Source organism: Epinephelus fuscoguttatus, linkage group LG2 (assembly GCF_011397635.1).
Source record: "Epinephelus fuscoguttatus linkage group LG2, E.fuscoguttatus.final_Chr_v1".
In the NCBI taxonomy this organism is placed as follows: Eukaryota; Metazoa; Chordata; class Actinopteri; order Perciformes; family Serranidae; genus Epinephelus; species Epinephelus fuscoguttatus.
The window spans coordinates 21,766,667-21,793,779 of record NC_064753.1 but is presented as its reverse complement, the minus strand read 5'-3'; the positions used below and the strand labels follow the sequence as shown (position 1 = coordinate 21,793,779).

Here is a 27,113-nt window from a genome sequence, read left to right as displayed (position 1 = left end):
ACTCTTTTGTTGTAATCTGAAGTGAGTGTAAAATTATTCCTGCTGGCTTTATCCATTTTATTTTTTCTCATCTCCATGTTAGTGAAAAAACCGTGCATGTGTACCTCTCTCTAAACGATTGGAACATCCCCAGGCAGCACCAAGGTGGAGACTATGAGAGGACAACATGAAGGGAAGGGCACAGACAAACTGCTTGACATGCTACTCATGTTTCTGAGTTTATTAGAAAATTATTTTATAGCCTTAAATAAGTGCATAGAAAAAAGACAAAGATACATAAAATATAAATGTTTATAAACTGCTGCTGCTAGTCCAGTGACCCATTGTGCTGCCACTTGACAGTAATTGGTAGTCACATGTTGGTCCCTGTCTGTCCAGCTGAAAGTGATAAAGATGACATAAGTGATGAAGATGACATAATCATTACAATCATTACATTTGCAATAAACGATAGGTTGTAATTGCTTTTGACTACTATACAAGACTAATTAAAAAAAAATAATAATAATTTAAAGCAATGAACAGCAACATGCTCTTTCACCAAGGTAAGGAAAGCCTAAAATATGTCAACAAGGCAGATAACCATATGTTATATACAGATTACACATAGTTATACAGTGTAATATGTTCCTATCATATGATTATACTATGTCATATACATATCCTTATCCACATCCCTTATATTTATACTGTGTACTGTGCACATAGGCCTACTATGTAACATTCCTGCGCAAATTTCAGTGTGCAATATTTTGCCACTTCCTGTGGGATTATATTTATTAATTTCTATATTTCACAGTAAAAATACTACTGATCATACGTACTACAATCATCCTGTGCATCTGTCAGTCATGAACATACAGTATCTGTTTCAGTGAGAGGTGTGTATAGATTTTCTATCATTTTAATTTTATTTCATTTGTATTTTAGTCATATTTTTTATCCTTGTTTGACACCCAGTCACTTATTATTTTTTCTATTGCCTCTGACTCTGCTCTGAGGTGCTGTAACTTGTGAATTTCCAGGGTATGGGATAAATAAAGTCTTCTGAAATCCTAGTTGTTAACTCTAATCCTCAAATATTAGCGAATTTTACTTTTAAAAACAACATAAGGATGCAACTGCATACGTCGGGCTACATATGGATTGTTAATCAATGCAGTTATTGACTGGTACTAATATTAATAAATAGTAGTCCTGTCTCTCAGTATTATGTAATCAAATGGCCCGCCATTAACTTCCGGGAACTAGCTGAAGTCTGCATGAGTCACGTGACGCTCAAGCGTTTTCGACTTCCGCTGTCGCGACTCGCGAGCCAGTTCAACAGCTGTGCCATCAGCGGATTTTATGACGAACTAGCTAACATATCTGTCCAAAAACAGTTATTGTTTTTACTTCTTTTCAGCAGTATGTAACCCAGGACTCTCGATACGGGGGTAGTTTGTACTCCGCGGTAAGTTATTTGTTTATTTACCTGTCATTAGCTTGTTAGCCGGGAAAACTTAACAGTAAACCGGTGAACTTCTAACGTTGGGCATTAGCAAGAGGCTTTAATAGCTAAGTTAACTGAAGTAGCCACAGTGAGTGATGTTTCAGTGTCCCGTGGCAGTAATGTTTCTCTGCCTCCGAGTCCAAGCTATCAAATAAAGCACACGACATCAGTTTATCTCCCAGTGGGTAATTAAGCTAACGGTAGTTGGGGGGGAAAGAAGTTATGATTTAACGTCAGAAATAATGCTACGTGTAACGTTATTGCCAAAAGATACAAACCTAAATATGTCATTTGTTTACAGCCTTCCCTCCTCGAGCTCTATCGTTATCTTGTGTCAAGCCAGACCAGAGAGGAAAATGAATATGTGACCACCAGCTCAAACAGAGAGGAGAAAGCAAGACAGAGGCTTCCTATCACTTGTTGCAGCCCAGGAGCAGGAGACCAGGTGGGACAGCCAGCAAGCTAACAAGCTGTGTCATGATGTCGGAGACACAGGAGACAGGATCTCCTGGTTCAGAGGGAGACACGCCAGAGTCCACAGCAGGACACATGTCCAGCGATACTCAACAGGTCGAAGGTGGAGCATCTTTGTCCTCGCCTGGGGCCTCCACTCATCCTTCTGCCACCACAGCAACAGAGGATGAGGATGAGAGTGAAGATGAGTCAGAAATCCTGGAAGAGAGTCCCTGTGGCCGCTGGCAGAAACGCAAAGAGGAAGTAAGGGCGGCCAGGAGATTGCATTACATTTAAAGGGAAACTAAGCCAATTTTAAAATTAATACATGTTATTCCTATGGCCTAAGACAGACCAACATTTTTTGTAAATAACACTCTTATAAACCCAAAAACTATAGTGATAAACCTAAAATTTGTGATGTCATAGGATGTAAAACATGGAACTGCTCCCTAGACAATGAATTGTGACAGATGTTATAGATGACACTGAGAACATCCAGGGGAATGTTCTGAGTACATGCATACATTTTCTGTTTCACAACTAAGAACACTACAATAAAGCTCATTTTGAGTATGAAGAAGGAAACAAACATCGTGGGTCCACAAAATCAGACTTCAGTTCATTGTCTGTGGTGCAGCTTTTTCAAAACTTGGGAGCTATTTTATAAATCACCTGCCATGTCCATGTTCAGTAATACCATACAGAAGGTATGGCTAGCACAACTCTTTCTTGACCATGTCAGCTGAAACATGGCAGTGAATGTATGCTATTCAAGTTTTTTTTTTTGTTTATTCATTTCACTATTAAAATATATTACCTCATAAGCTATTTCTGATCATTTCTACTGCAGGTGAATCAGCGTAATGTACCAGGAATAGATGCTGCGTACTTGGCCATGGACACAGAGGAAGGGGTGGAGGTAGTATGGAATGAAGTCATGATTTCACAGAGGAAGAACTTCAAATCGCTGCAGGTGAGTCTAAGTGTTACAATGTAGGAATAAAACAGTTGAAGGACTCACAAAGGTGTGGTTGTGATTTCCCCTCCAGGTGTGAAAAAGGAAATAGAACATTGTCTTAGTCTCACAGATCTTTTGTGCCTTAGTAGTTCATGCACATATACAGAATCATTTTTTATTGGATTATACTACTTTTACTGTAGTTCACACAGACACGTTATAGTGGTAAAATGATGCAGCTGTTGGTCTGCAATTTGGAAAAACCAGTGTCAAGCAATGGCAGTTAATTTTTGGGGGTTTCTTGCCTTAGAGATCCATCATATACCTTAAATAAAAAATTGTACTTACATATTGTAAGTATCATAAATTTGGGGAGTCAGTGATATATTGTTGTTGGCATTTAAAGGTCCAGTGTGTTGGACTTAGTGGCATCTAGCAGTGCGGTTGAACTGAAACTTCTCCTGTGTGCCAAATGTGTAGGAGAACTATGGAGGCTGATGCAAAAACACAGTTGGTCCTTTCCAGAGCCAATGTTTGATTTGTCCATTCTGGGCTACTGTAGAACAACGTGGCAGACACTGTGGGAGAGGACTCATTTTGTATGTAGATATAAATGGCTCATAGGTAATAGAAACACAATGATTTGTACTGTCAGGTGATTATAAACAATTGAAAACATAGTTATATAATATATAATAATATATAATATAATATACCATTTTTGCCAATAGATGCTCCAAAATCCTGAGTTTTAATGAGCCTTTACAATATGTTCAAGTATCCAGGTATATCAAAGGAAAACTTTCTTACCTTGTGTGTGAAATATTAAAAACAAAATCCCCTCCTGTTGTCATAAAGCAGTTATAGACCATTTGTCAACATGATAATCTGTGTACATTTTACCATTGTTGCACAGTATCTGGCATTGTGTTCTATAGGACTGCACATAATAATTATTTTTATTATTGCTAAATTGCCAAAATTTTTCTTGATTAATTGTTTAGTCTATGAAATGTCTTTAAAAAGTTAAAAAATGCCTCAAAGTGACATCTTCACATAGCTTGTTTTGACTGACCAACAGTTGAAAATCAAATGATAGTTCATTTACTATGTCACAGCCTGGCTCAAAAGCTGTGACAAGACAGGGAGACCAAACAAACTGGCTGCCAAGAACAGTGATTTATTCACAAAAACATACACAAGTTAATACAACGCGTGACAGCAGTAAGTCAGTGATAAAAGGCATGTATGGGTGCGTGACAACCAATATAAGTAGTCAACTGAAAAAAAAAAACCAGAAGCTGTCCTCAGGCCGGCTGGGGATAGGCAGTGTCCCTGAGACAGAGAGAGACTTACTACCTAAAAAAGGAGGTATTTATAGCAGAGCATGCACCAGGCCCAGAGGGGTATTCCAGGTAGGAGGTTCAACAAACTCCGAGTCTAATCCTGAACTCTGAGTTGACTTACCCTGAGCTGGGAAACTCTGAGTATCCGGTTTCAGAACAGCTGATTTGAATCAGTTCAGTCAACTCTGAGTAGGTACACCTTGAGTTAAGCACGTGCAAAACCACAATAAAAAGCCATTGTCAGTGGAGCCCTGATACCTCGATTCACCATGGCAACCAGAGAGAAAAAGAGATCAACTTATTTTACACCTGTGGAATGGGAGGCGCTCATGAATGCCCACAGCGAATATGAGCATATATTTCGTAAAAAAGTAACACAGCTTAAGCTGCCAAGGAGAGAGAGGCAGCATGTGAAATTTAGCAAGCGGAATCCTCTTTGATGGGATGTTGGTGGCTCAGTGGATAGAGCAGGCGTTCCATATGGCTTTTGCCGCAGCGGCCTGGGTTCGACTCCGACCTGTGCTGCATGTCAATCCCTTTGTCTCTCTCCCCTTTTCACGCTTAACTGTCCTGTCAATTTAAGGCAAAATGCCCCCCCAAAAAAATATTAAAAAAGAATCCTTGCTAATTTCAGCAGCTGTTTTAAGCACATATAGACAGTTGATGACTTTTTTGAAATTTGAATCCTTTAAAAACTATCATCATGACTTCAATATTTACTTAGTTATGAAAACAGTTACTGGTGAATTTTCTTTTGATTGACTAATAGAGTCATGATGATGCACCATGTATATTATCACTTCACTAGTAAGATACCAGTTTGGCACCCCTTGTTTAAGGTCAAATCTATATGAGAACATGAGAGAAAATTATGATTCATTTTATTTTGTTCATATGCGTAGTTCTTTCTGATAAATTACTCATCAGTCAGGCACAGAGGATTCAGTGTAAAGTTAAATGTGTTACTAAGTACACAACTATCTCTATCTGGTCAACCAGCTAAATTATCTGTGTCCGTAATTCTACTCAGAATGGGCGGGTTTGAAACAGGAAGTGGGTGTGATTTACATCAGAAATGGACAATAATGGAAACGGGTGGGACCTGACCAGAAGTTGTTATTTTAAGACTGAAATTAATGTAGGTTGATCAGAAGTTGCTGTATTTATTATTTGTTAGAAAACAATTTACAGAGCAGCTAAATGAGGATTTTCCTTCATCAAGAGTAGGGATATTGACACATTTCAATCAAATGTTACTATAAGTATAAAATAGGTATTTTATTCTTGTTTTATCTGAGTATTTGGCTCAACCTTATTGATTAGTATTGTAACATATTTTTTTTGTTTCTCCTGTGTGTTTAGGAGAAAGTGAAGGCAGTATTTGATAACCTCGTCCATTTGGAACATGCGAACATCGTCAAATTCCATAAGTACTGGGCCGACACGAAGGAGAACCGGGCCAGGGTGAGTCTCAGACCTGGCAAAACATTATTTGGTAGACTTGAAATTGGCGACACAAGCTTGTTATTGAATCTTTTGTCTGTCTTTATAAATAAATTATTAATTTTCAAAAATGAAACAGTATTTTTCATCTTTTTTTTATTTATATTTGTATGGTCTCTGTTCATGAGGTTTCCCCTGATTGCCTCCTCTCCCTCAGGTGATTTTCATCACTGAATATATGTCATCAGGAAGCTTGAAGCAGTTTCTAAAGAAGACAAAGAAGAATCACAAAACCATGAATGAAAAGGTAATAACTAACTGTATGTAAATTTGCCATAGTAGAGTAATTGTCTATGAAAGACTTGCTGTGCATGATGTACATATCTCGTGAAAGGTGACAGCCCCTTTATCACAGCTGGGATCAGATGGGCGTTCCAAAGCGAGGAGCAATCATTTTGTTAACACAGTAATTGGCATCTGGCATTTGGCAAAAGAAAGAAATGAAATAATTTGAAGATATAAGCAGCTAGTAAGCGCTCTGATAAGGTGTATGGTCCTACAGGCTTGGAAGAGATGGTGCACACAGATCCTGTCTGCTCTCAGGTTGGCTTCATCTTTTCAGACATTATGTGATATTCAATATGGTCACTCACAGAAAGATGCATTCACATAGAAAATAGTCCAGTCACTTTCTAATGAGTTTTTGTGGGTGTTTCTTTTTTCTGCACTGCAGTTATCTCCACTCATGTGACCCTCCCATCATCCATGGCAACCTCACCTGTGACACCATCTTCATCCAACACAACGGGCTCATCAAGATCGGATCAGGTAAAGAGTTATGCAGGTTTCACAGAGGGTGTGGTAGTGGAGCTGGAGCGCTGCTGATGGAGTCGAATGATACTGAGTTACAGATTTAAAGGCAAAGAAATTCTGCTGAATTATTATTATTATTATGCACAAGAGTAACATTTTCATCTGGTAATTTAACTAAACAATGAAGCATTTTCATATGACAAAAAAGGTGACAGTATCTCTTTTCTCGTTTATGGAAATAACCCCTGCACATCGTATGAGATGTGAACAAGGGTGGTGTGTAGGTTTAGTTGTGTGCACACATACTGCAATGACTCAACACCAGCCACAAAAGCTTCTCTGCAGGTTGTTCACCTCTTGTACCTCATATGTGCTGAAAAGCAGCCTCCAAACTCTTAACGTCCTGCACTATAGTTTACACTGCTTGTTCCCAACCTGGCGGTCCCGACCCCCATTAGGGGTCTTACTGTTCTCCATCCTAATTCCATGTATCCTCCATATTCTCTCCTTATCTGCAGTTGCCCCAGACACCATCAACAACAATGTGAAGACGTGTCATGAGGAACAGAAGAACTTGCACTTCTGTGCCCCAGAATATGGAGGTAGACATGACTGAAATTTCACTTCATAGTTTGATAAACATTTAGGTAATGCTATATCTGTTTTCTCCTTATTCCCTCCTTTCATTGTAGCTGTTGATGATGTCACCACACGTGTAGACATCTACTCGTTTGGCATGTGTGCCTTAGAGGTGAGATGGTACCCATGATACATGATAGAATGGCCTGAGTCCATTGTTAAAGCAATATGTTAACGTGTTGGTGTGTTGTAGATGGCGCTCTTGGAAATCCAGGGCAATGGAGAGTCCTCTTTCATTTCTCAGGAGGCCATCGACAATGCCATACAGTTACTGGAAGACCCACTGCAGAGGGTGAGATCAATATCGTGAAAGTTAATATCAGATTTCTGTGTGGATGTGTGTGTGCATTTGTGTGTGTGTATTAATGTGTCTTATTTAAAAGTCCCACACAACATTTTTCTTGAGTGTGTGACCCAGATTTTGTTTTTGTAGGAGTTAATCAAGAAGTGCCTGGAGTGTGATCCCAGTACACGGCCTACAGCCAGAGAGCTGCTGTTTAACCAAGCTCTGTTTGAAGTACCGCTGCTAAAACTGCTGGCTGCACATTGTATTGTCAGCCACCACCGTGAGTCTTTAACACACACAAACAAAAGACACAGCATTTAGTTGTTTTGATATGCTTTAATCAGAATGAAATGGTTTAGTAAAAGACTGAGTGACTTGAGCTGGAGTTAAAACTCTTGAGCTTGCTCAGCAGGAGTAGGTGCTACTCAAAGCTAAAGCTAAAGCTACTAAAGCTCCACTAATCACAACTTTCTGTTTCAACCATGGATCAGATCCTTAAGTGTAATGCAGAAGGGGTCATAGTGCCCTCACAGCCACAGGCAGTATGTAGACAAAGGTGACTTAACTCAGGAAGAAAGTGAAACAGTCTGCAAGCTTACAGGGACAGTTCACCCCAAAATCAGAAATACATATTTTCCTCTTACCTGTAGTGCTATTTATAGATCTGGGTTGTTTTTGGTGTGAGTTGCAGAATGTTGGTAGATATCGGACATAGAAATGTCTGTCTTTTCTCTAATAAAATGGTTTAATGGTTTTGAAATTATGCAGATATGATTCCTGAAAATGCCCTGGAGGAGATTACTAAGAACTTGGACCCCAACCTGGTCATCGCTGAGAAGAAAGAAGATGTTCAGCTCAAGTAAGGGCCACATGCTGGTTTTCTTATTTATAGTGTTAGTCAGTGTCAGCTACGTCCTGCACAGATAATTACACTAGTCATTCAGATAGAGGTATTTGTTTTAATAGCAGCAACAGCATTGGTGTTATTTTCTCCTTCTGAATTTACTCAAGAAGATATGTTTATCAGTGTAATGCAGAGGAGGGTGTAAGGCACCCATGAGCAAGTCACAAGCAAGACTCAAGTTTTAGCTTTCAAGTCTTAAGCAAGTCTCAAGTTACCATGGTGAGAATCAAGCAAGTCAAGTGGAGTCTAAGCTTTAAGTCAAACAAGACATGTCAAGTCAGTACTCAGGTCAGCAGCTGACAAGTCAAGTCATATGAAATTCTGATGATCTGGTCAAACAATAAGCCAATAATTTAGCTAAAAAGACACATTCACGTACCTTTCTTTTTGTGATCTGTAGTGACGGATGAAGTTGGATGTTGACGTGGTTGTGTCACAAATTATTTTAGCTGCACACCTTGTGCATGGCTGTTCTCTTTTTACTACTGTCATCAACAAAATAATCCTTGAATCCAAATTATATTATTTTGGACTATCCCCCTCCATGATAGCTGCCTTGTGCTTAGGCCTCTGTTGGTCTGCCACATCCTTGTTAGGTTGCCAGGCTTGCGCGCATTGCACTAGAAATCATCCAATTATGTTTGAAAAACAAAACGTAACTTCTGAATATCTAGACAAATGCAAATATTTAATTGAAAAAAAGTCAAGTCCTTTCAAGTCTTCTGTCTCAAGTTGAAGTCAAGTCATGAATACCAAGTCAAAGTCAAGTCGAGTCTTTAATTAGTTTTAGTCAAGCAAGTCTCAAGCCCTCGAATTTGTTGCTATGTGTCCAACATACTGTGTCTTTCATTACTCGTATATGTAAATCCTTAATGATTTTTTTGAGTTTGTAGGAAACATTATCTTATTTTAAATTTCTCTGGTGATAAGACCTCAAAGTGAAGTATCTAATTGTATTTCTTTTTTCTGTAGGCTTTCACAGTTTCCTGCCTTGGAGCTTGATAAATTTCTGGAGGATGTGAGGTAAGAAGCAAAGCAGGGAGCAGCCAGAGAGTTCATCCCATTACTTTAATTCACATCCAGGTTTCCCTCACTTGCATCGTTCCCTTGTGTCCTAGTCCCTCCCACCAGGGATGCATGGAGAGATGCAAGGAAATCATGCGAGGAGAGAGGAAACAAGGGAATAGGTTTTTTAGAGAAATGATACAGCCTTTTCTTTATAGTCCACCTGAGGAGACATCCGTTTCTGATGATGACAGCAGCTGATCACAGCTGGATTAGCTGTCAGTCAGTTTCAGCAGTTATAGAGCTATGTGTCTGCACAGGCATACCAATGAAAGCACACAGTTATCACTGCCAGAGCAGCATTGTTTTCTCTCTGTTTAACAAGCATCAGCACATGAATAACAACCTACTTTCTGTATTTATACTCTGTTCTGCTCAGAGGCACAGGAACTATTTATACTGGCAGAATGCTTTTATATTATTTATTCATTATTGCATCTGTATTTATTGATATTCATTATTTAGTGACCTAGAATGTGTCTTTTAAACACTGTAAATTGTTTATTAGGCTAAATGTTTACAGAAAATTTGCTAACTTTTTATCAAACCTCTCATGTGACTGAGTGGAAATGATAACTGATGTAAAAAGTGTTTTTTGCTGACAGACACACTCTGACTTTATTTGTATCCATAATTAAGTTAAATTACATAACACATCATGAAAAGAAAAATCTTACAAATTCAGAAAGTTGTTTGTGCTCTTATTGTTGTTCAGACTTTTAACTAGGCTGGATGGTAAATCAGAACACAAACAAAATACAAAACTTCCAAATAATACACTTGAGTTTAATCTTTTATCTTTCTTCACCTCGGTATAAAACTCAAGAGATATTGTGATGTATCAGATCAGTGAGATCAGCTGCAGCATCCAGTCAGTAACTAATATCTAGTAAGGGGGCCTGACGGCTCTTAAATGACTTCTATGATGGCTGCTCTCGTGTTGTTTCCTTAAGCCACACAGATAAAACACTGTGGCCACAGGGGGGCAGCATAGGACCATCTGACAATTGTGGTGCCTTTTTGATTGGCTTTTGTGATATGATATAATCTAAACATTGTGTATTTCTCTTCTGAAACATTAATTCCTTGACAGGTTTTGTGGTTTAACTAAATGTACCAAATTAAAAAGACATTTTGCCATATGCTTTTTGGCCCCTCTGCTGTGCAGCCAGTCTTTTTGATGTCTGTCTATGATATGAAATCATGGGCAAACAACTGAATTGGCTGCAGATAGACCAGCGTTTTGATGAATCTAAATGACTTCCTAATTTTTTAATAGTATTTGACTAACATGTTACTTTTGTTGTACACATTAGAGTTGTAAAGTTTCTACTTCATGGAAAGACAAACAAAGAATTTTTTTATTAAAACTGTGTTGCATGTTTGGTTTTCTTACGCATATATGTTTCCTTCCCTGTATCAGGAACGGTATTTATCCTTTGACTGCGTTCGGGTTGCCCTGTGCTCAGCAGCCTCCACAGGAAACTGTAAAAACTCCCATTGTCATCCCCTTGGTCAAATCCCCGACCCCCGAACCTGCAGAGCTCGAGACACGGCAGGTGTGTACCACAGGTTATACTGCACATAACAAAAGGAATATCAGTCACTGAAGCAAGGTGTATACTGTGTATTTGACAGAGTGAAGTGCTGCTCTAAATTCTCAACAAGAGCTGTGAATTTACATTTCCATGCTTTGTCTGCAGGTCATTCAGATGCAGTGTAACGTTGAATCTGTTGAGGAGGGAGCAAAGTATCATGTAAGTCTCTGCAAAAATATATATATGTTGATCATTTGTTTATTACCTACTCCATAATGCAATATAAAGTTTCCCTCACTGACCAACAACGTAATCTTATTCTAACCATTTGTTGTTTCCTTTCACATAGAAGTACAAAAAATAATTTTGCCTGTTGTGTTTCTCCCCTTTTAGCTAACATTACTGCTGAAACTGGAGGATAAACTGAATAGACATCTAAGCTGTGACATGTTACCTCGTAAGTCCACCTCTTCTATCGCACACTGACGCTTAATCACTTTGTGAGGTTGAAGATACAGTCACTCATTTGGTGAATGTGCGCCAACACCCTAACAGTACCACCCAGCTCTCTCAATACTGCTGTGTTGAAACTCAGAGTTCACAGTCAAGTACATCAAAAGTGAGCTGGGAGGGTTGATTTGTATGAGCTATTGGATGCGAAAACAAAGTAGGGAGAATATTTTTAAATCACAAGAAACAGCCTTCCACAGTCAGTGTTCCAGTGACTCCTGCAGTTCAAGGATCATTTGATATTGTTGGAAGGTGTGTCCTGTGTACATGAGATTAGGGGAAGATAAGAGACCTTTCTGTCAGATGTGTGTGACTGTGTGTCTCTTTTTTTTGTCCCCATACAAGCACTTCAACATGTGTGTAAAATATCATACCAGAAAGCATACAGTAATTTCTTTATGGGATTGGGGAGAAAATGACACATGTTAATGCATGTGTGTTTGCATGTGTGTTTAGGGGTCCAAGTAGCGACATTAGCTGCTGGAGCCCTATTTTTTTTTTGTCATCATTCTTATTTCTTTCTTGTTATTTTTCTCTGCTTAAAGTGTTGATGCAGTAAAAATTGTGAGATGAATTTGTAGGTGGGTTGCAAATTCCACCCTCTAGTCGGTCACAAAAATTGACACTCTGTGACCTCAAAGTGGTGTTGTAACAATTAACTTTATGTTTCAGCAAGTCTTTTGGGAATGGCTTGGCTTAGAGTCAAAAGTCCTTCTTAATATTAATCTCTCAATCCATCTGTTTCTTTGATCTTATGGTCTTCTGCTCTAGAAACATCAAATTTTACATAAATACTCAGAAATCAAAAATAGCAACCAAACCTTTAACCAAACTTGGTGTATGTGCGCGGCTTTGTCCGAGCTTTGTTAATCAGTCTTGGGATATTCTGTCACTAGGAGGCACCACAAATGCACAAAGTTTATATCTCATAATCATATGGATTCAGTTTGCACAATCTAGGGTCATGTCATAGTAAATGGCCATTTTGTCCATCTGGATAGTTAAGGTTTACTACTTGGGTTTAGGGTTAATGGCAGAGATCCATTTGACTGTGGGTGATGATAAATGATGAAGTTTTGACTGTATGAGTTACAGCATACCTAAGTCCACTGTACTATGAGATTTTACCACACACAGAGTTTTAATAGACGGTACCTCTCCATATGTGTGCACTGAGGCATGTAGGAAAGTGAGAGTGAAATTCCAGAGAGCTTGAAACTCGGATGGCGTCACAATATACAGTACACTATGCAAGACTATTTTAGGCAGCGAGACTAACTGTCGCTTCTGTGTCACGAAAACCTTGCACCTCTATTTTGGACAAATTTATTATTTGTTTTTATTAGATTCTGGAATTGTTTTTTAATTGCCATAGTTGCTTTTAAAACCCCAGTAGGCATGAGAGCTTTTTAGAACATTGTCTTGGAAAACAACAATGATCCCCCTTGACAAATTCTGAATGTTTCACTTAACTATTAAATTGATTTATTTGAAATTGAGGATTTGCATCTGAGTCCCGTGCAGCAATCTAGGAACCAAAGTCTGACAGTTGAGAAAAGAACGCAGCACAACAACTGTTGCACTGGTCAGAATAATGTAGGCAGTATGATCCAATGTGCACATGCACTTACAGGTATGGTAGGCATGTATAATGTTGCAGGCGTGTGGGGAATGCCAGGCCTGTGAAAGGCTGCAGCTGACAGCTGTCACCTCCCATGTCAAAATCTGACCATCTCTTCCCAGGCTTTCATCTCCCTGTCTCTGATTCACTCCTTCACTTAACTTTATCTCCTCTGCTCTTTTTCTCTCCCACTGTTTCTCACATCTTATGTCTTCTCCTGCACACTCACACCTTAATACCACTGGTACACATTCTGTAACTTCACATCATAGTCACACCCTGTCTTCTTTGTAAACAGTCCCTCCTGCTGATACCGGGGGATTTTCTTCAAAGCTTTCCTTATCAACACGCCAAAGTCCAAAGTAACAGTGTGCAGGGTCACTAGCTAACTCAGCCACTTAAATTTCACTCCCTCAGCCTCATGTTTAGCTCTCCAACGCCCTACTTCAATTAAACTGTCACAACTGAAACTTATTTTTTCCTCATAATTAAATAGTAACTAATATTGTTAGATGAGTTTATGTCAAACCACGAGACACACAACAGCAGGAAAGCCTCTCACTCAGCTCCAGTATCAGTCGCTTCATCATATAGCTGTGGGCTGCTGGTGTCTTTCTTTTCTCAGTGTCGAAGTTGTTGGATGCTCCATCTCCTTCATTTGTTTGTCTTGTCCACATTCCTGATATAATTGACAAGCAAGGTTATTAAAAATCAGTAGACCATGACGACCCCTCTGCTCACTGGGCACAAGAATGTCTCAATGTGGGTGGTAGCTAAAATAAAGAAAGGTTAAAGACACATTTGCGTTCGATACCATCAATTAACAAGGAGGAGGGTTATGCAGGCGTATCTGTAAGTTTTCAGGATAAAGTAGGCATCCAAAGTTATGAAACATTTCTATCAGAAATTTAAACTAGTTAATGAATATATTTTTCCAATGTTTTAGTCGAATAAAACCCAGCATATGTTTCCACATATTTTGTGCAGTGTTGTATATATTTTGTTTAGACTCCTATTGATGCCCTTTGTAGTTTACTTTTAGATCAGTTTTTGGTGCACTCTCTTTCCCCCTGACCTGCTTTATACTTTCCCAAAGGTAGTGAGTTCTCATACTTCTTTCATGCTATGTCAACATTCAGAAGAACAGCACAGTTAGAGCTGAAGTTATTTTACATAACAAAAGGTTGTTCAGCTGCATTGCAACATAAACTATTGACACTGCTGCTGCTGCTGCTGCTGCTGTAGAAATCTTTATCTTTGCCTTTTCTGGGAAAGATGTGTAGATCCTGTGTAACTGTTGAATATTGAGTGAGAATTGAAAGAAGTCTTAAATGTCTAGTGTTTAAGATTTAGGGGGATTTATTGGCAGATATGGAATATAATAATTCAATAATTATATTTTCTTTCGTGTATAGTCACCTGAAAGAATTGTTGTGTTTTCGTTATAAGCTGTTTAAATCTACACAAGAAGCAGATCCTCTTCCACAGAGACTGCCATGTTACACTGTTGCGTTTCTACGGTAGCCCAGAGCAGACAAAAAAAAACAAAACACGGGCTCTAGATAAAGCCATTTGCTTTTTCAGATTGGCCACCATAGTAAGCAGCCCCTCCACATCAAAAAAGACAGAAAATGGATTTATTTTTTTTATTTTTTTTTAACATGAAACTGCACTAATCAGTGTTTTTACTGGTTGAAATCATCAGGTCCGTTCTGCTAAAAATCTCCTGAACAATGAACATGGAAGGAAATCTAATTTGGAGAAGTTGCAATCTGCAATTCTCACTGTTAGCTGATACTAAATCCCTCTAAATCTTACACACTGTTCCTTTAATCAAAATTTACTACTGATTCTTTTAGGTTAAACAGTTTTAGAGGAGATGAGCTCATGAGTTAAATTGGGTTTTTGGGACAAAGACAGGGTTCGTTATAACATTTGTAAAAATCTAAAAATATTAGCCTAGAAAAAAAGTTCACTGTTCTACAAATGAGGGAAGGAGAAGGGGCTTACGACCGTCCATTAAATTGTTAAGCCTTTAATAGCAAGGCTAAAGAGGAATATTTAAAAAGCTAACATGTTTTAACAGATCATGCCCTAATGAAGACCATGCTGGTTGAAACATGTTGGCTTTTTCATGCTCCTGCCAGATGAGTCTCAGTTTAGACTTTCTGTCCTTTTTTTATCTGTAAAGAGTCATACTGATAATATATACTTCATCAGGTGTCCACAGGAATATAAAAAATGCACCACCAAACAAAGTGGGTTCAGTCTTTAAGGTATTAAGGTGGACTTTGGTTTTAAAAATAGCATCTGGACCACATTTTCTGAATGTGGTATTTATTTACCCTAAACCTGACCCTTTCCAGCACATGACTCGTAGAGCTGATGATGATGAAGGTGATGCTACATGTCTATGAATTACTCTTATTAACTGTGCTGGTGTGTGTTTCAGATGAGAATGTTCAAGAGTTGGCTGAAGAGTTGGTGCAGCTGGGCTTAATCAGTGAGGTGGGTGTTTTGTGTTAAAGATAGATTTGTGTGTGTGTTAGTGCAAAGCTGCAGGCAAAGGTGTGTGGGTGATATCGTAGGTGAGTGTGCTATTTCTGATCTACCTACCTTCCAACACAAACACACCCTCCCCTCATAGAGCCATATGCACATTTACTGCTGCTACATATGTACTCTTGTGCCCACTCACTCACCTACCCACGCTAATGTTATATAGTCACTTCACCTCCCTGTGGGTGAGAGTATATGTAGGCTTTTGTCTTAATGACTTACTTCTCTTAATGGATTTTATGGATACTTAAACAGCTTTATGTCTCGTCTGTTGCACTGACTTTCTTCTGTGTGTCTGTGTGTGCTAGCTTTAATGATAGGCCATATCTCCAGTATCTAACAGATTAGTGTATGTGTTATTTCTAATGTCCTGGATTGTTGAAAGTGTTTGTGTTCCCTTCACAGGTGGACCAAAACAAAATAGCTGATCTACTAGAGGAATCATTAAGCCAAGCTCTTCACCAGTGACGGTTTCCTCGACTGTTACCGTCTCATTCTTAGTACGCTCACTCTCAACCCTGTCACGTGTTGTTTTTTTGTTACTTAACGTGGTTATTGTAGTTACTGATTTTTTTAATGTATTTTCTGCTAAGCCTTAGGTGGTAATGTGACCAAAAGGGTGGGTTTTTCCTCTGTCAGGGATTAACCTTCTGGAAGGCAACAAAAGCTTTAACATGAAGCCAATTTTAGAGTCCAGGTGACCCCACAGAAGTCAAAACATGCATACAAATGTGTCTCAATAGTCCTGACTAGATTACAGCTTTACCTTTAAACACACTTTTTCCTCAAGCTACAGTTGTGTTGAAGTGTGAGGTGTTAACATGTCAGGAGACGGTCTCAAACGTAATCAAGACTGATTCGGACCACACCTGTCGCTACTTCTAAATTTTAATGATTAGATCCACTTCTGCTGACAACCAGCTAAACTAAAGCTTCCCCAGAGATGAAGGGATACATTTCTATCCAAAGAAAGTTTTACAGTGTAAGCCAAGTCATTCTTTCTTCCTCTTTTATTTGGCTGCCTTTTGTTAAGCTTCATGTGAACATTAACATACAAACATCCACGGCTCTGTGACTTACCGATCAGGTTAAATGGATGTAATAGTTTGAAAACTGGATGCGACTCTCTCAGCTGACTGTATAATAGACCCATGATGAATATTTTTATAAGGCCTTTAATACAGAAGACAATGTCTGTGCACCACCGCATATCACCCTTCGGGCAGTGTAAGTACTTTGAGGTACTGTGAACTCAGTGTTACTGAATATTCTTTTGTGTGTTTTTATATTTTGCTGGACCGTTTGCTTCATGCTGGGCCTACGCACAAGCCTTAAAGTCCTCTGTTCTCTCTTTTTATCACTTAATTCATTGTTTTGCCATTTGCTGCTTGTTAGGTTCACACATGCTACTCTGCCTGTAAAGCTCATCGATATGAGTCTTGTGTACTGAACACTGCTGCCATATGCTGTAGAAAGAGGACCTACCCTTTTCCTGATTCATCTGTTAGAGCATCGTATGTTTTATTTATGTTACAAACACTGTACGACATGTATTTATTCCCCTTTTGTTTACTATGACTTCACACACTGACCACGTCGTTGAGAGTTGGAGCCAATGCGCAACTTTTCTTGTTTCTGTTGCTATTGTTTTCAGCTGGGACTCAGAGGGTTGACATCATGCTTCCCAGAGTGCAGATGCTTTTAAACACAAAATGTTACATCATACATGTCTTGTCTAGACTTGTATTGACATCAAGGAGCCGCCTGTGGTGTTTTTGTGACATCTTGGCGAAGAACTCTTTGTTGACTTACTGTTACTACTGCGTCTGAAAGTTCATGTAATGACAGACCTTAAAGATATACTGTGCAGGATTGGCTGTTACTGCTTGTAAACATGTTGGCCAGTGAAAGTTAGAGTAGAAACCAACCCCAGATTCACTCTTGGTTGGCGTTTCATCTCGCTGTAATTGTTTGAGTGGGGGTGGGGGGGGTTACCTGCCGCTTGCAGTCTGGCACTTTTTATAAAGCCCCAGCCTCACCTGAGGGCGGTGGGGGTGCACGTCACCAAAGTCCCAAGCAAAGAAAATAAGAAGAAAATGAGAAACTACAGACAGAGGGCAGAGTCTTTGCAGAAAAATACATCACCACATAATTATAGTGGGTCATAAGTGATGGTTGAAAGGGATTACTTTTGTATGAGTATACCTTTTTTTTTTTTTTTTTTTTTTAGGGAAATCACAGTGTATCTTTAAACAGGCAGTAAGACCACAAAAAAATATAGCACTTGGTGTGTATATGGGAGAAAAAAAAGTTAAAATATTATTAAATACAATAACCATTTTTTCTGGCATTTTATTCAGATTATTCCACTGGGATTATACATATGTTATAATCACAGTACCAGTTTAACTAAAGGCTACTGTATGAGCCTCCACTCATGTTTTTAAGTATTTGTAAATGTATTCAGGCTACGATTGTGCTCCAGTGTGCCTTTTTGTTTTCTATTATTTGCAAGTGTAGACCATCTGAATGCATTGATGCATTGTTTACTTTATTTTCCTCTGTTTGTATATGTATTTGTGAACTGCTAAGATTGTATATTCCAAAGATGTCAGCTAGAAGAATGTAAGTGCACCGCGTCTCGGATAGAGAAGTGGTAAAAACCAACCAATGTGATCACCAGAGCAGCTTTATACTCTCTGTGTCTCTCTCTTTTCTCTCTGTATCTTTTCCATTATTCCACAATTATTGGTGGCGTTGAAACTGGTTATTAGATAATTACACAGGGTGGGCAGCTTTAGGCTGTCGCTTAAGGATGTGAGCTTTTAGTTATGTTTTTATATTCTATTTTGTAAATGGCATCAGCATAAGTAAATGTGTGTGTCTTCTCCAGGATGTGTATCCTGACCCACTCTTCAAACTATGTTCATTCTTTCAAATAAATGTCTGAAATGCTTCATTTTGTTACTTTAAACAGGTCCCAAAGAATGAGTCACTGCTTTTTTATTTGTTTGGTTTTTTTTTGTTTTGCATTTTTATTTTTTATTTTTTATTTGACTAATCGATTAGTGGGTTTTTATAAAAATATTACATGCACACATGCCTCTCAAATATGATGTCCCTTTGTTCTCTGTTTTATATCATATTTTACTGACAAACGGTCGAAACAGGACATTTAAGGATGCCATTGAGGACTAAACAAAAATGGGATGTACATTTTTTTTTTTACTATATTCTGCAGTGGTGATCCCAGAAAATTTTCACAGGGATGGCCACAGGGCCACTGAAAATCTTGGGGTGGCACACCAAAATCAAAGCAGTAACTGAATATTAGGAATTTGATCACACTGTTAAGTATAGGTTCGTTAAATGCCATGTCAATGTGATGAATTAAGAAATCGCATACTACTTTGGTTTCTTATTTTAGAGTTGATATTACTGCTTATCTGCTGTGCATAGACTAATATCGGTACAGTTAACATTTTGAGGTCTACAACCCTGTGTTAATGTGTTATTCATCTGTATGTACATGTGTTAGGTGACTCATCAACCTTTACTTTAAAAGACAAATACACAGCTTTAATTTGAAGGAGTACATTGACTGTAAGGCACAAAATATTTACTTGGAACAAGCCTTCACATGTTAAGGGGAGACTCATGGGTGCCCATACAACCTAATTTTATTCAGATATCTTGAGGTGAGAGTTCAAGGGACCCCTTTTGGGGCCATGCCACTCACTAAAATTTAGCCTACATTTGGGGGGTTATTTAGCCCCCTTTCCACAAGTTATGCCAAAATAATTGGTGCTAATGGATGCCTTATGTTGTCTAATTTCACAAGATACCACCTTAAGTCTTAAAATCTATTCTAAATGAGTGCTACAGCGTCTTAAAGACAGTAAAGTAGCCCTCCAGTCATTATGTTTGCTAAACCAACCGATTAACTGAACTGATGATAACTAACAGAAGATCACAGGCAGTTTAATCAATAATGAAGATACATATCAGCTGCAGCCTTACATGCTCATAGTAAATCTGGAATGACTGTTGCGCCCCTCCGCGTCCAGCAAGCTACAGGTACCTCACAGGTGACTATCCTGACGTCATACAGGAAGTGGACAGAGGGACCTTGGAGTTTTTGCTCTTGTGTTATTGAGCAGTTGCTCGGAAATTACCCTCATTCATTTATTTCAAAGGGAAACTCCTGACTCAGCAGCGGGATGTGCACTTTTGGTGAGTAACTTTGTTTTCAATTTTAAAAAAATCGCTTTCGGTAAAGTAACGTCACTCAGCGTGTGTGTGACCGACGGTTGTTTTCCCTCCGCGGGTGTAGCTGACCGCAGGCCTGCACGCAGGATGAGCCTATTTCACTTTGAAAACTTGGCATAGGTGTATTCAGCGTGTTAGTGCGTGTTTCACATTAATCACTGTGGTTTATGCTCAGGGGAAATGAGCTCTCAACATTCAAAGAGACTGACGAGAGAAAAGGTCAGTAATTATAACGTTTTAGTTTACTGCTTCCTCCTCACATCTGTGTGACTCAGTAAACAGTGAGTGAAACCTTTCTATGCAAATGAGTATGTATATCTGTAGGCAGTAAACTGCAGAAAAATAACATGTTTCAAAGAAAACGACCCACTGTTTGTGTTTTATTAGAAACTGAGTCCAGTTATATCCCTATTACTGTCTATTTAATGATGAGCAGCCGTGCATGTGACGTTTTTCAGGTTGTCCACAGGTCCTTAAAAAGTCTTAAACTGTCTTAAATTCAATGTTACAACAATAAGGCCTTAAAAGTCATTAAATAGTCTTATATTTGAATTTGTGAGGTCTTAACCATTACAAGCATTTTATCTAATTTAATTTGATTATTTAATTTATTTTGTGAAAATAAGTGAAGTCCACATTTTTAATGTTACAAATCAAAGAACTATAATACTTTACTTCTTAATTTTAATTTTACTTCATACATGCAGATACCTGTTGGCAAAATGTAGATTGGCTTTACTCACTTAAATAAGTAAAACACGATTTGTCAAAAAATCTGTCCTAAATTTGGATAAAAGGCGTCTTGAACGAGCCTCAAATATCATTAAATGTAACTGTTGTATATCTGTAGACACCGTTTCTAGATTAATTCTTCACTTTTTGCAAGCTTATAGTTTTCAACATTTACATTTGTGATCATATAGTCTACGATTTGACTTCTTTTTCCACATGCAAATCATAATTCTGTTCTTATTTTACTCTAAACATTCACAAATGAAATGAAGTATATTTGCCACACAGAATAAAGGCCTTTTGATATAAGTGATTAAAATGCACAGTATGTAGCCTATATATACTGTGCATGCAGTGAATGAAGGCACATAAAGGTATGTATACGTAAAGGAATTGTACTGTATATGTTATTTTATAACAAAGGCAGAAAGAAGTCATTCAGTATTCAACAACACTGTCTGTTCATCATTTTCTTTTATTGATTTCAGCGTTGGCCTGTAAAGATCATTTGGGCTATAAAACAGAATGAATGAAAAAAATTAAGTGTTGTGAGAGCAAACTCTTTTTCTTTGTGTACAATATGGTTGTAAGGAGCACAGAATTATAGAAACCCTCTAACCTACCAGTTACAAACTTTCACTCAAGCAATGTTACAGATGTTACTTATGTAAACTGTATCTAATTATAGCATATAAGTATTTTTTGTATTTCTGTTATCCAGATAAGGACAAAGGGCCGCGGAGGCTGATGAAAAAAGGATTAACTCTCATCCTCGTCGGCCATATCAACTTCATCCTTGGAGCTATTGTCCATGGCAATGTCCTCCGCCACATATCCAAACCTAGTCAGCATATCACCACTGAGTACACTGTAGCCAACATAATCTCCGTCACCTCTGGCCTGCTGGTGAGTCAAATATAAAACATTCATCCTGTGATTTAATGCCAAATCTGCAGTGTGCACCAAGACTCTTGATGTTAATGTTTGTAGAACTTTAGAAAGCAAAGCAGTCCTTATCAGATCATTTTTTACCATTAATTTGATGAGTTATGAAAAAAACTGTGTTGAATTCATCCCTGTGATTTTCTGTGCATCAGAGTAACACCTATTAATTCACCTGCAGTAAACACCAAAAGTGATTTGCACTGTTAGCTCTTTATAGTGTTGTGTATTTTTCTCTGGAATCAAGACTGAACTTGCCTTTTATAAGAGAGCTGGTTTTTCAAACCAGTTACTAGTTGCTTCAGGGGAGGCTTCATTACACTGAGGTGTCAGATAAACTGGCAGCTGCTGCTGATGAGTGTTACTGTTACATTTATTTGAAATGTATTCCTTACATGTACTTAAAACAGGGTATTACATGGTTTACATGTAATACAGTCAGAACAAAAAGACAAGATACGAAACATATTTTCTACTGTTGATCTCTCACTAATTTCTATTGTTGAGTCTGAAGTCTTCTCTGCGCAGCACCCAAATGAAAAATGCAGCCCCACATCCTCGGGGCCAGCCACTATTTGTGGATAATAATTTAATAAACCCCGCTCCAAACAATCATCCTATTCTTGAATCTTCCAGAGCATTGCCAGTGGGATTATTGCCATTGTGGTGTCAAGGAACCTTAATGTGATAAAACTGGTGAGAATTTAGTTTGTTTTCAACTAATGATATAATCACTTCAGTCGTTCTTTCTGTGTCCACTCAGTAGTTACTTTCATGTGATGTTTGTCTCTGTGTCTCCAGCAAATAGGACTTCTCATTGCGTCCCTCCTGAACGCCCTGCTCTCAGCAGCATGTTGCACCGGGCTCCTCTTTGCCATCAGTGTCACTATTGCTCACAGTGGCGAGGGTTTGATGCTGGGATGCAATGACACAGAGGTGCCCATCAACGCTCGGTCACCTGTCAGTGCCCGATGCCCGTTTGATACAACACGGATCTATGTGAGTCTACGCTTTCCTCTTCCATTTCCATCTCACTCCATCCTTCTGCACTTGTACCTTTGTTTCTCTCCAGTTTGCTCTCTGACTATTCAAGCTGCAACTTTTGAAACGTGAAATTCCATTAAAAGTGTCACAGGGGAATTTTAGACCTCACAGAGATACTTTATTTCACACCTTTTCCTCCATGTTCCCGTCACATGCGGTCTCTCAGGACACCACCCTGGCGATGTGGATCCCTTGCGCTTTCTTGGCAGCAGTTGAGGCTGGAGTGTCTGTCTGGTGCTTCATCGTCGGATTGGCTCTCAGAGGCCTGGCACCCTTTGGGAACAGCTACATCAAAGAGCAGGTGTGTGTGTCTTTGTGGTGGTGGGGATGGGGGTGCTTGAGGGGTGTGGCGTCTTCAGTGTGTGTCTGTCTGAGTCTCTGTCTGACTCAGATGTGCACACACACAGACACTTATCCCCACTCATCTGCTCCCACTTGTCCTGTTATACTCTGTTCCTGTAAGTCTAAAGAACATGCAAACCCTCTTGTTAACTTGTAGCTCATCTAGCACCACTGAGCTAGCTAACGAGGTGGACGCCATTAATGCGTATCTCGCTGTCACAAGCACAAGCCTCTCATCCATGTGTAGATGCATGCTTTGTTCTGTGCAATGATATGGTTGGCAGGTGTAGTTTGGTAGAAAGAAAATAGTTCCTACATGAAACTGGCTCACAACAAAGTCTGTGGATTATCTTGAGTAACCCGGTCATGATTTCTGGAAAGAGACACGAATGTTGCAAATATATTGTGTTGGCACTTTGAGCATCACAAACCAAGTGTTATCTAGTTCCATTATATTCGAGAGAAGGCAGGCAGATGATGAATAGCACTACAGGCAAGAGGAACAATAAGTAGGTTTGATTTTGGGATGAACTGTCACTTTAACTCAGACCTCATCCTTCCTTTATCTTTTCTAGCTGGAAGAGGAGGCTGAGTGCACTCCCCACAGCCAACGCCTGATTGGACAGCACGTGAACCCTGACGCCTAACTGAACAGAAAACAGAAAGCACGCCACTCCATGTAGACAAGCACAGCCAAATCCCTGCACCTGTACTGAGACCAGTAGATTTTGCCCTGCAGTCAGCTAGGTGAGTGTCACCGTGAAACAGGACCGAAACCAGTTTTAAGATTCTGGTTCTGGCTAAACGGGAATGTACAGCCCCATACCCTGACTCACAGATGAGCTACCTAATGGCTCTTTGTTTTTATCCGAAACTAAATAGATAATCTTGTGTGTGAAGTTGTGAGCAGAATACAGTTAGATTAAAGCTGTACTTGCTAACTTATTAAAAAAAAAAAACCTTTTTGTCATATTTGCTGAAACTGTCACTGTATCCTGACAGCAGTACGTCCGACAGATAGTCTGTGGAACAAAATTAAGGGTCTCTGCTCCCTCATATTGCTTCTAATGGCATTACCACAGGTGAAGGAAAACAACCAATCAGAGCTGAGGAGTCTCTAATGCAACTGTCGTCAACAGTCAAACAAGGTAGTGCTGAACAAATAGGCTATGAATAAAGATAGCTGTAAAATGAGACAGTTTGCTCTGGCTGGTGGACATTTTTTATATTGGCTCTACTGTATCCAACATGGCAGTCATGTCACATTACAAACATTCTCATTTTACAGCTAAACCGTACACTAAAACATGTTTTTGAAAACACTTAAGGCAAAAAATAGGCAAAGCAGTAACAGAATCTTGATTCACATTTGATCAGCGCTGCCTAGTGTGACAGTTTGACCACAGTTCACAATCAGTGTTTGAGAGCTTCATTAGAGACTCCTCAGCTCTGACTAATTGTTTTCACTTAGCCTCGGTAGATTCTAGCAAATGTAATTACATACTCAACAAATATGACTAAAGGTTATTTTCATGGAAGTTCCCAACTGTAGCTTTAATGTCAGTGCAGCTGTACCCAATGAAACACATTAATGGAAATTTAATTTGAAGTGACACATCAGGAAGCTCACATCATTTTTGTTCCAGTAGGTGCATTTCAGAGTGCAGATCCTTTCGTGCAGATTATAGGATTAAATGCATATATACGTGTGTGAACGCTAATCTTAGGTATAATGTGGTCTTATCAGTATCCATCCATGACTGTTTGGATTGTACCAAAACGTGGCGTGTCTTTCAGTATGAAGGAACCTCCTGTCTATGAAGAAACTACATTTTTATATCTAGCAGAACTTTTTTTTAGATTATTTTTATCCAAATGAAGGTGTATTTTAGCTTTTTCATTTTCTGCAAAACGTATTTTATATTAATGTTTTTAATATTTAGACAGATTTTAAAATGCTACGTTACATTTGAGATGCATTCAACAAGTCGTGCTTGTCAGTGTTTGCCTACAGATTTAATGCCCACAAATGATGTTTCATGCCCGCTGCTAATGTTCATTGCTAAACTGTAATGTGGAGTCGTTTCATATGTAAATTGTGTGATGTGTTTGCTTTAAAATACTAAAAATTCTTCAGTACTTTGCAAATACAGTGTCTGGCTTCAATTTGAATTGGACATGCACTTCTTGAAAATAGTTTGTATTATTAGATTATTATAAAGACAAGTGCAGTAAGTGACATGTTCATTAGTTTCAACGTTGGCTTCATTTTGCAGGTAAACCATTGACTAGTTGAACGCATCGCAATTAGTTTTTTATATTGTGTTCATTTATATTCAGTTTTCCTCTGACCACATCATTATTTGTCAGCTGTGGGCTAAAACTGATTGAATTTCACAACACAAACTATTTGAAAAGCTGTGTAAAAGTCAAGGGTTGATAAACCCCCACAGGACATAGTCAATACTTTTATACACTCCTATTATTGTTTTTGCCTTTAGTAAGACATATGTAATGACAAAATGACAACTGAAACTAAAATAGCAAATTTAAATCTTTTCTGTGTGGATCCAGAGATCCAGAGATACAGCAGGTCTCATTATTTAAAGTTCAGACTGCTAAAATAAAAAATAAAAGTCATAGGGATAATAAAAGGATGTTTTGGGAAAGATGCCCTAAACTGAAGGTAATCTAGATTGCAGCATAGCTGTGTTTGGACTGAGTGCATTCGTGTATGTGCAGTATACTGTGGTTAAATATCAAGTGGGGTAACAGTAAGAGGTTAAGCCAGTATGTGGGCCAGCTGCCTCAGACCCCTTACAGCTCAACGACAGAGAAGATCAGATCAGCATCGAAACTGTTAATCTAATGCCGTGCTCAATTGTGTGGAACGGAGTCATAGCACGCAATGCTAATCCTCAGGCTTCAAGGGATAAATATTGACATTGTGCTGACTGATACAATCACATCACATCTGTTTGGCCTTTTCAGGCAGTGTGGCGTTGATGCCACTGTAAAGTGATAAAATTTGAAATCACAAGATGAATATGAGATGAGAGTGTAGATGCAAGCTTATTGTGGTATCTGGACAAATGAACGGAATTCAAGCAGAGTCGTGTGTTGTGACATTGTAATGACGTGATGGCACTTACAGAAACTATGGCTTTTCTGGAATGCTTGAGTGTATTAAATCATTTGGTTCTTGGAAATAGTTTCCTGTGAAGTAATGGATCTCCCATATCTGAGGTTTATGTAGAGTGCAGTCCATTTATAAATGTATCACATTTCATATTTGTATTTCAATAACTGACCATCTAGTGAGTCACTCATTTGTGAAAGAGTGTTTTTATTACTTGCATTGCCAGTGACAAAATGAATTTAAAGCAGACTTTAAGTGCACTTATCAGGCTAAATGGATAGTTCAAACCTTTTTGTGGTTGCATTGTTGTTTCCAAATGAGAATTTAAAGCACTTCAAATATCTTGAGCAGGACAGCCCGATATGGACAAAACCATTGTCATCACTTATCTTTTCCCTGATTCAGCCTGTCTGTAATGTCTCTAACACATGGTAAAGGTGTTGTATCTTGTAACATCTGCCTGAAATTTTGACAAATTTGGATGTACTGTACATGTCATTATTTGCTTTATGGTTTTATAGCAGTGTATACATTTCATGTATCGTTTTTAATAAAGATTTTTTATAATGTTACCTTTAGATAGTTATGTGCTTTTAGTTGTGTCTGTCCACCATTTATTTTGAGTTCACATCTTTGCTACAGGAAGACTGCTGTCCCTCCTTGCAGTGAGCCGCTGAGGGAGTTAGTTGTCTCTGTCTTCACATCAGTGCCAGATTTTTAAAAAATTGTGTCACCCTTTGTGTCCCATCTGATGCTACAGACGCAGTCATGTTAATACGGGGTTACGGGTTGTATCCTTTTAACACCAAAATGGCCTTCAGGTGACCTTGAGAGTGATGCTGATTGAATCCTTGGAGGCTCTGGAATCTTTGAGTTCCCAGGCACAACTTTAAAAACACAAAAATGTACTGTGGTCACACGGGCTGTGTGTAGCTTCGCCCATGCCTTAAAGGTGTAGGAGTGTGTGTAGGATTTAGGGGGTTATATCGACAGAAATGGAATATAAGTATGTTTT

At 38.7% G+C, this 27,113-nt stretch overlaps 2 protein-coding genes across 2 annotated transcripts; both read left to right on the top strand.

The window, feature by feature from the left end:
- Positions 1 to 1,299: 1,299 nt before the first annotated feature.
- LOC125899061 (nuclear receptor-binding protein-like) lies at positions 1,300 to 18,604 on the top strand. Its single transcript, XM_049593212.1, has 18 exons — positions 1,300 to 1,453; positions 1,794 to 2,209; positions 2,799 to 2,921; positions 5,615 to 5,716; positions 5,913 to 6,002; positions 6,258 to 6,298; positions 6,429 to 6,523; positions 7,027 to 7,110; positions 7,201 to 7,259; positions 7,341 to 7,439; positions 7,581 to 7,713; positions 8,202 to 8,292; positions 9,310 to 9,360; positions 10,826 to 10,961; positions 11,106 to 11,159; positions 11,334 to 11,397; positions 15,524 to 15,579; positions 16,036 to 18,604. The coding sequence occupies exons 2-18, from the start codon at positions 1,970 to 1,972 to the stop codon at positions 16,096 to 16,098; spliced, it is 1,581 nt and encodes a 526-aa protein (XP_049449169.1). The 5' UTR covers positions 1,300 to 1,453; positions 1,794 to 1,969; the 3' UTR covers positions 16,099 to 18,604.
- A 1,103-nt stretch (positions 18,605 to 19,707) lies between these two features.
- Positions 19,708 to 26,670, top strand: LOC125899077 (keratinocyte-associated protein 3). The gene is made up of 6 exons (XM_049593213.1): positions 19,708 to 19,863; positions 21,353 to 21,537; positions 22,210 to 22,269; positions 22,375 to 22,572; positions 22,784 to 22,918; positions 23,535 to 26,670. The coding sequence occupies exons 1-6, from the start codon at positions 19,851 to 19,853 to the stop codon at positions 23,604 to 23,606; spliced, it is 663 nt and encodes a 220-aa protein (XP_049449170.1). The 5' UTR covers positions 19,708 to 19,850; the 3' UTR covers positions 23,607 to 26,670.
- The last annotated feature ends 443 nt before the right edge of the window (positions 26,671 to 27,113 follow it).

Coding starts and splice junctions, on each gene's coding strand:
- LOC125899061 (XM_049593212.1), top strand. CDS start 1,970: ATGATGTCGGAGACACAGGAGACAGGATCTCCTGGTTCAGAGGGAGAC. Junction 6,524..7,026: donor GCTCATCAAGATCGGATCAG/GTAAAGAGTTAT, acceptor CCTTATCTGCAG/TTGCCCCAGACACCATCAAC. Junction 15,580..16,035: donor AGCTGGGCTTAATCAGTGAG/GTGGGTGTTTTG, acceptor TTCCCTTCACAG/GTGGACCAAAACAAAATAGC.
- LOC125899077 (XM_049593213.1), top strand. Junction 21,538..22,209: donor CCGTCACCTCTGGCCTGCTG/GTGAGTCAAATA, acceptor TGAATCTTCCAG/AGCATTGCCAGTGGGATTAT. Junction 22,573..22,783: donor TTGATACAACACGGATCTAT/GTGAGTCTACGC, acceptor GCGGTCTCTCAG/GACACCACCCTGGCGATGTG.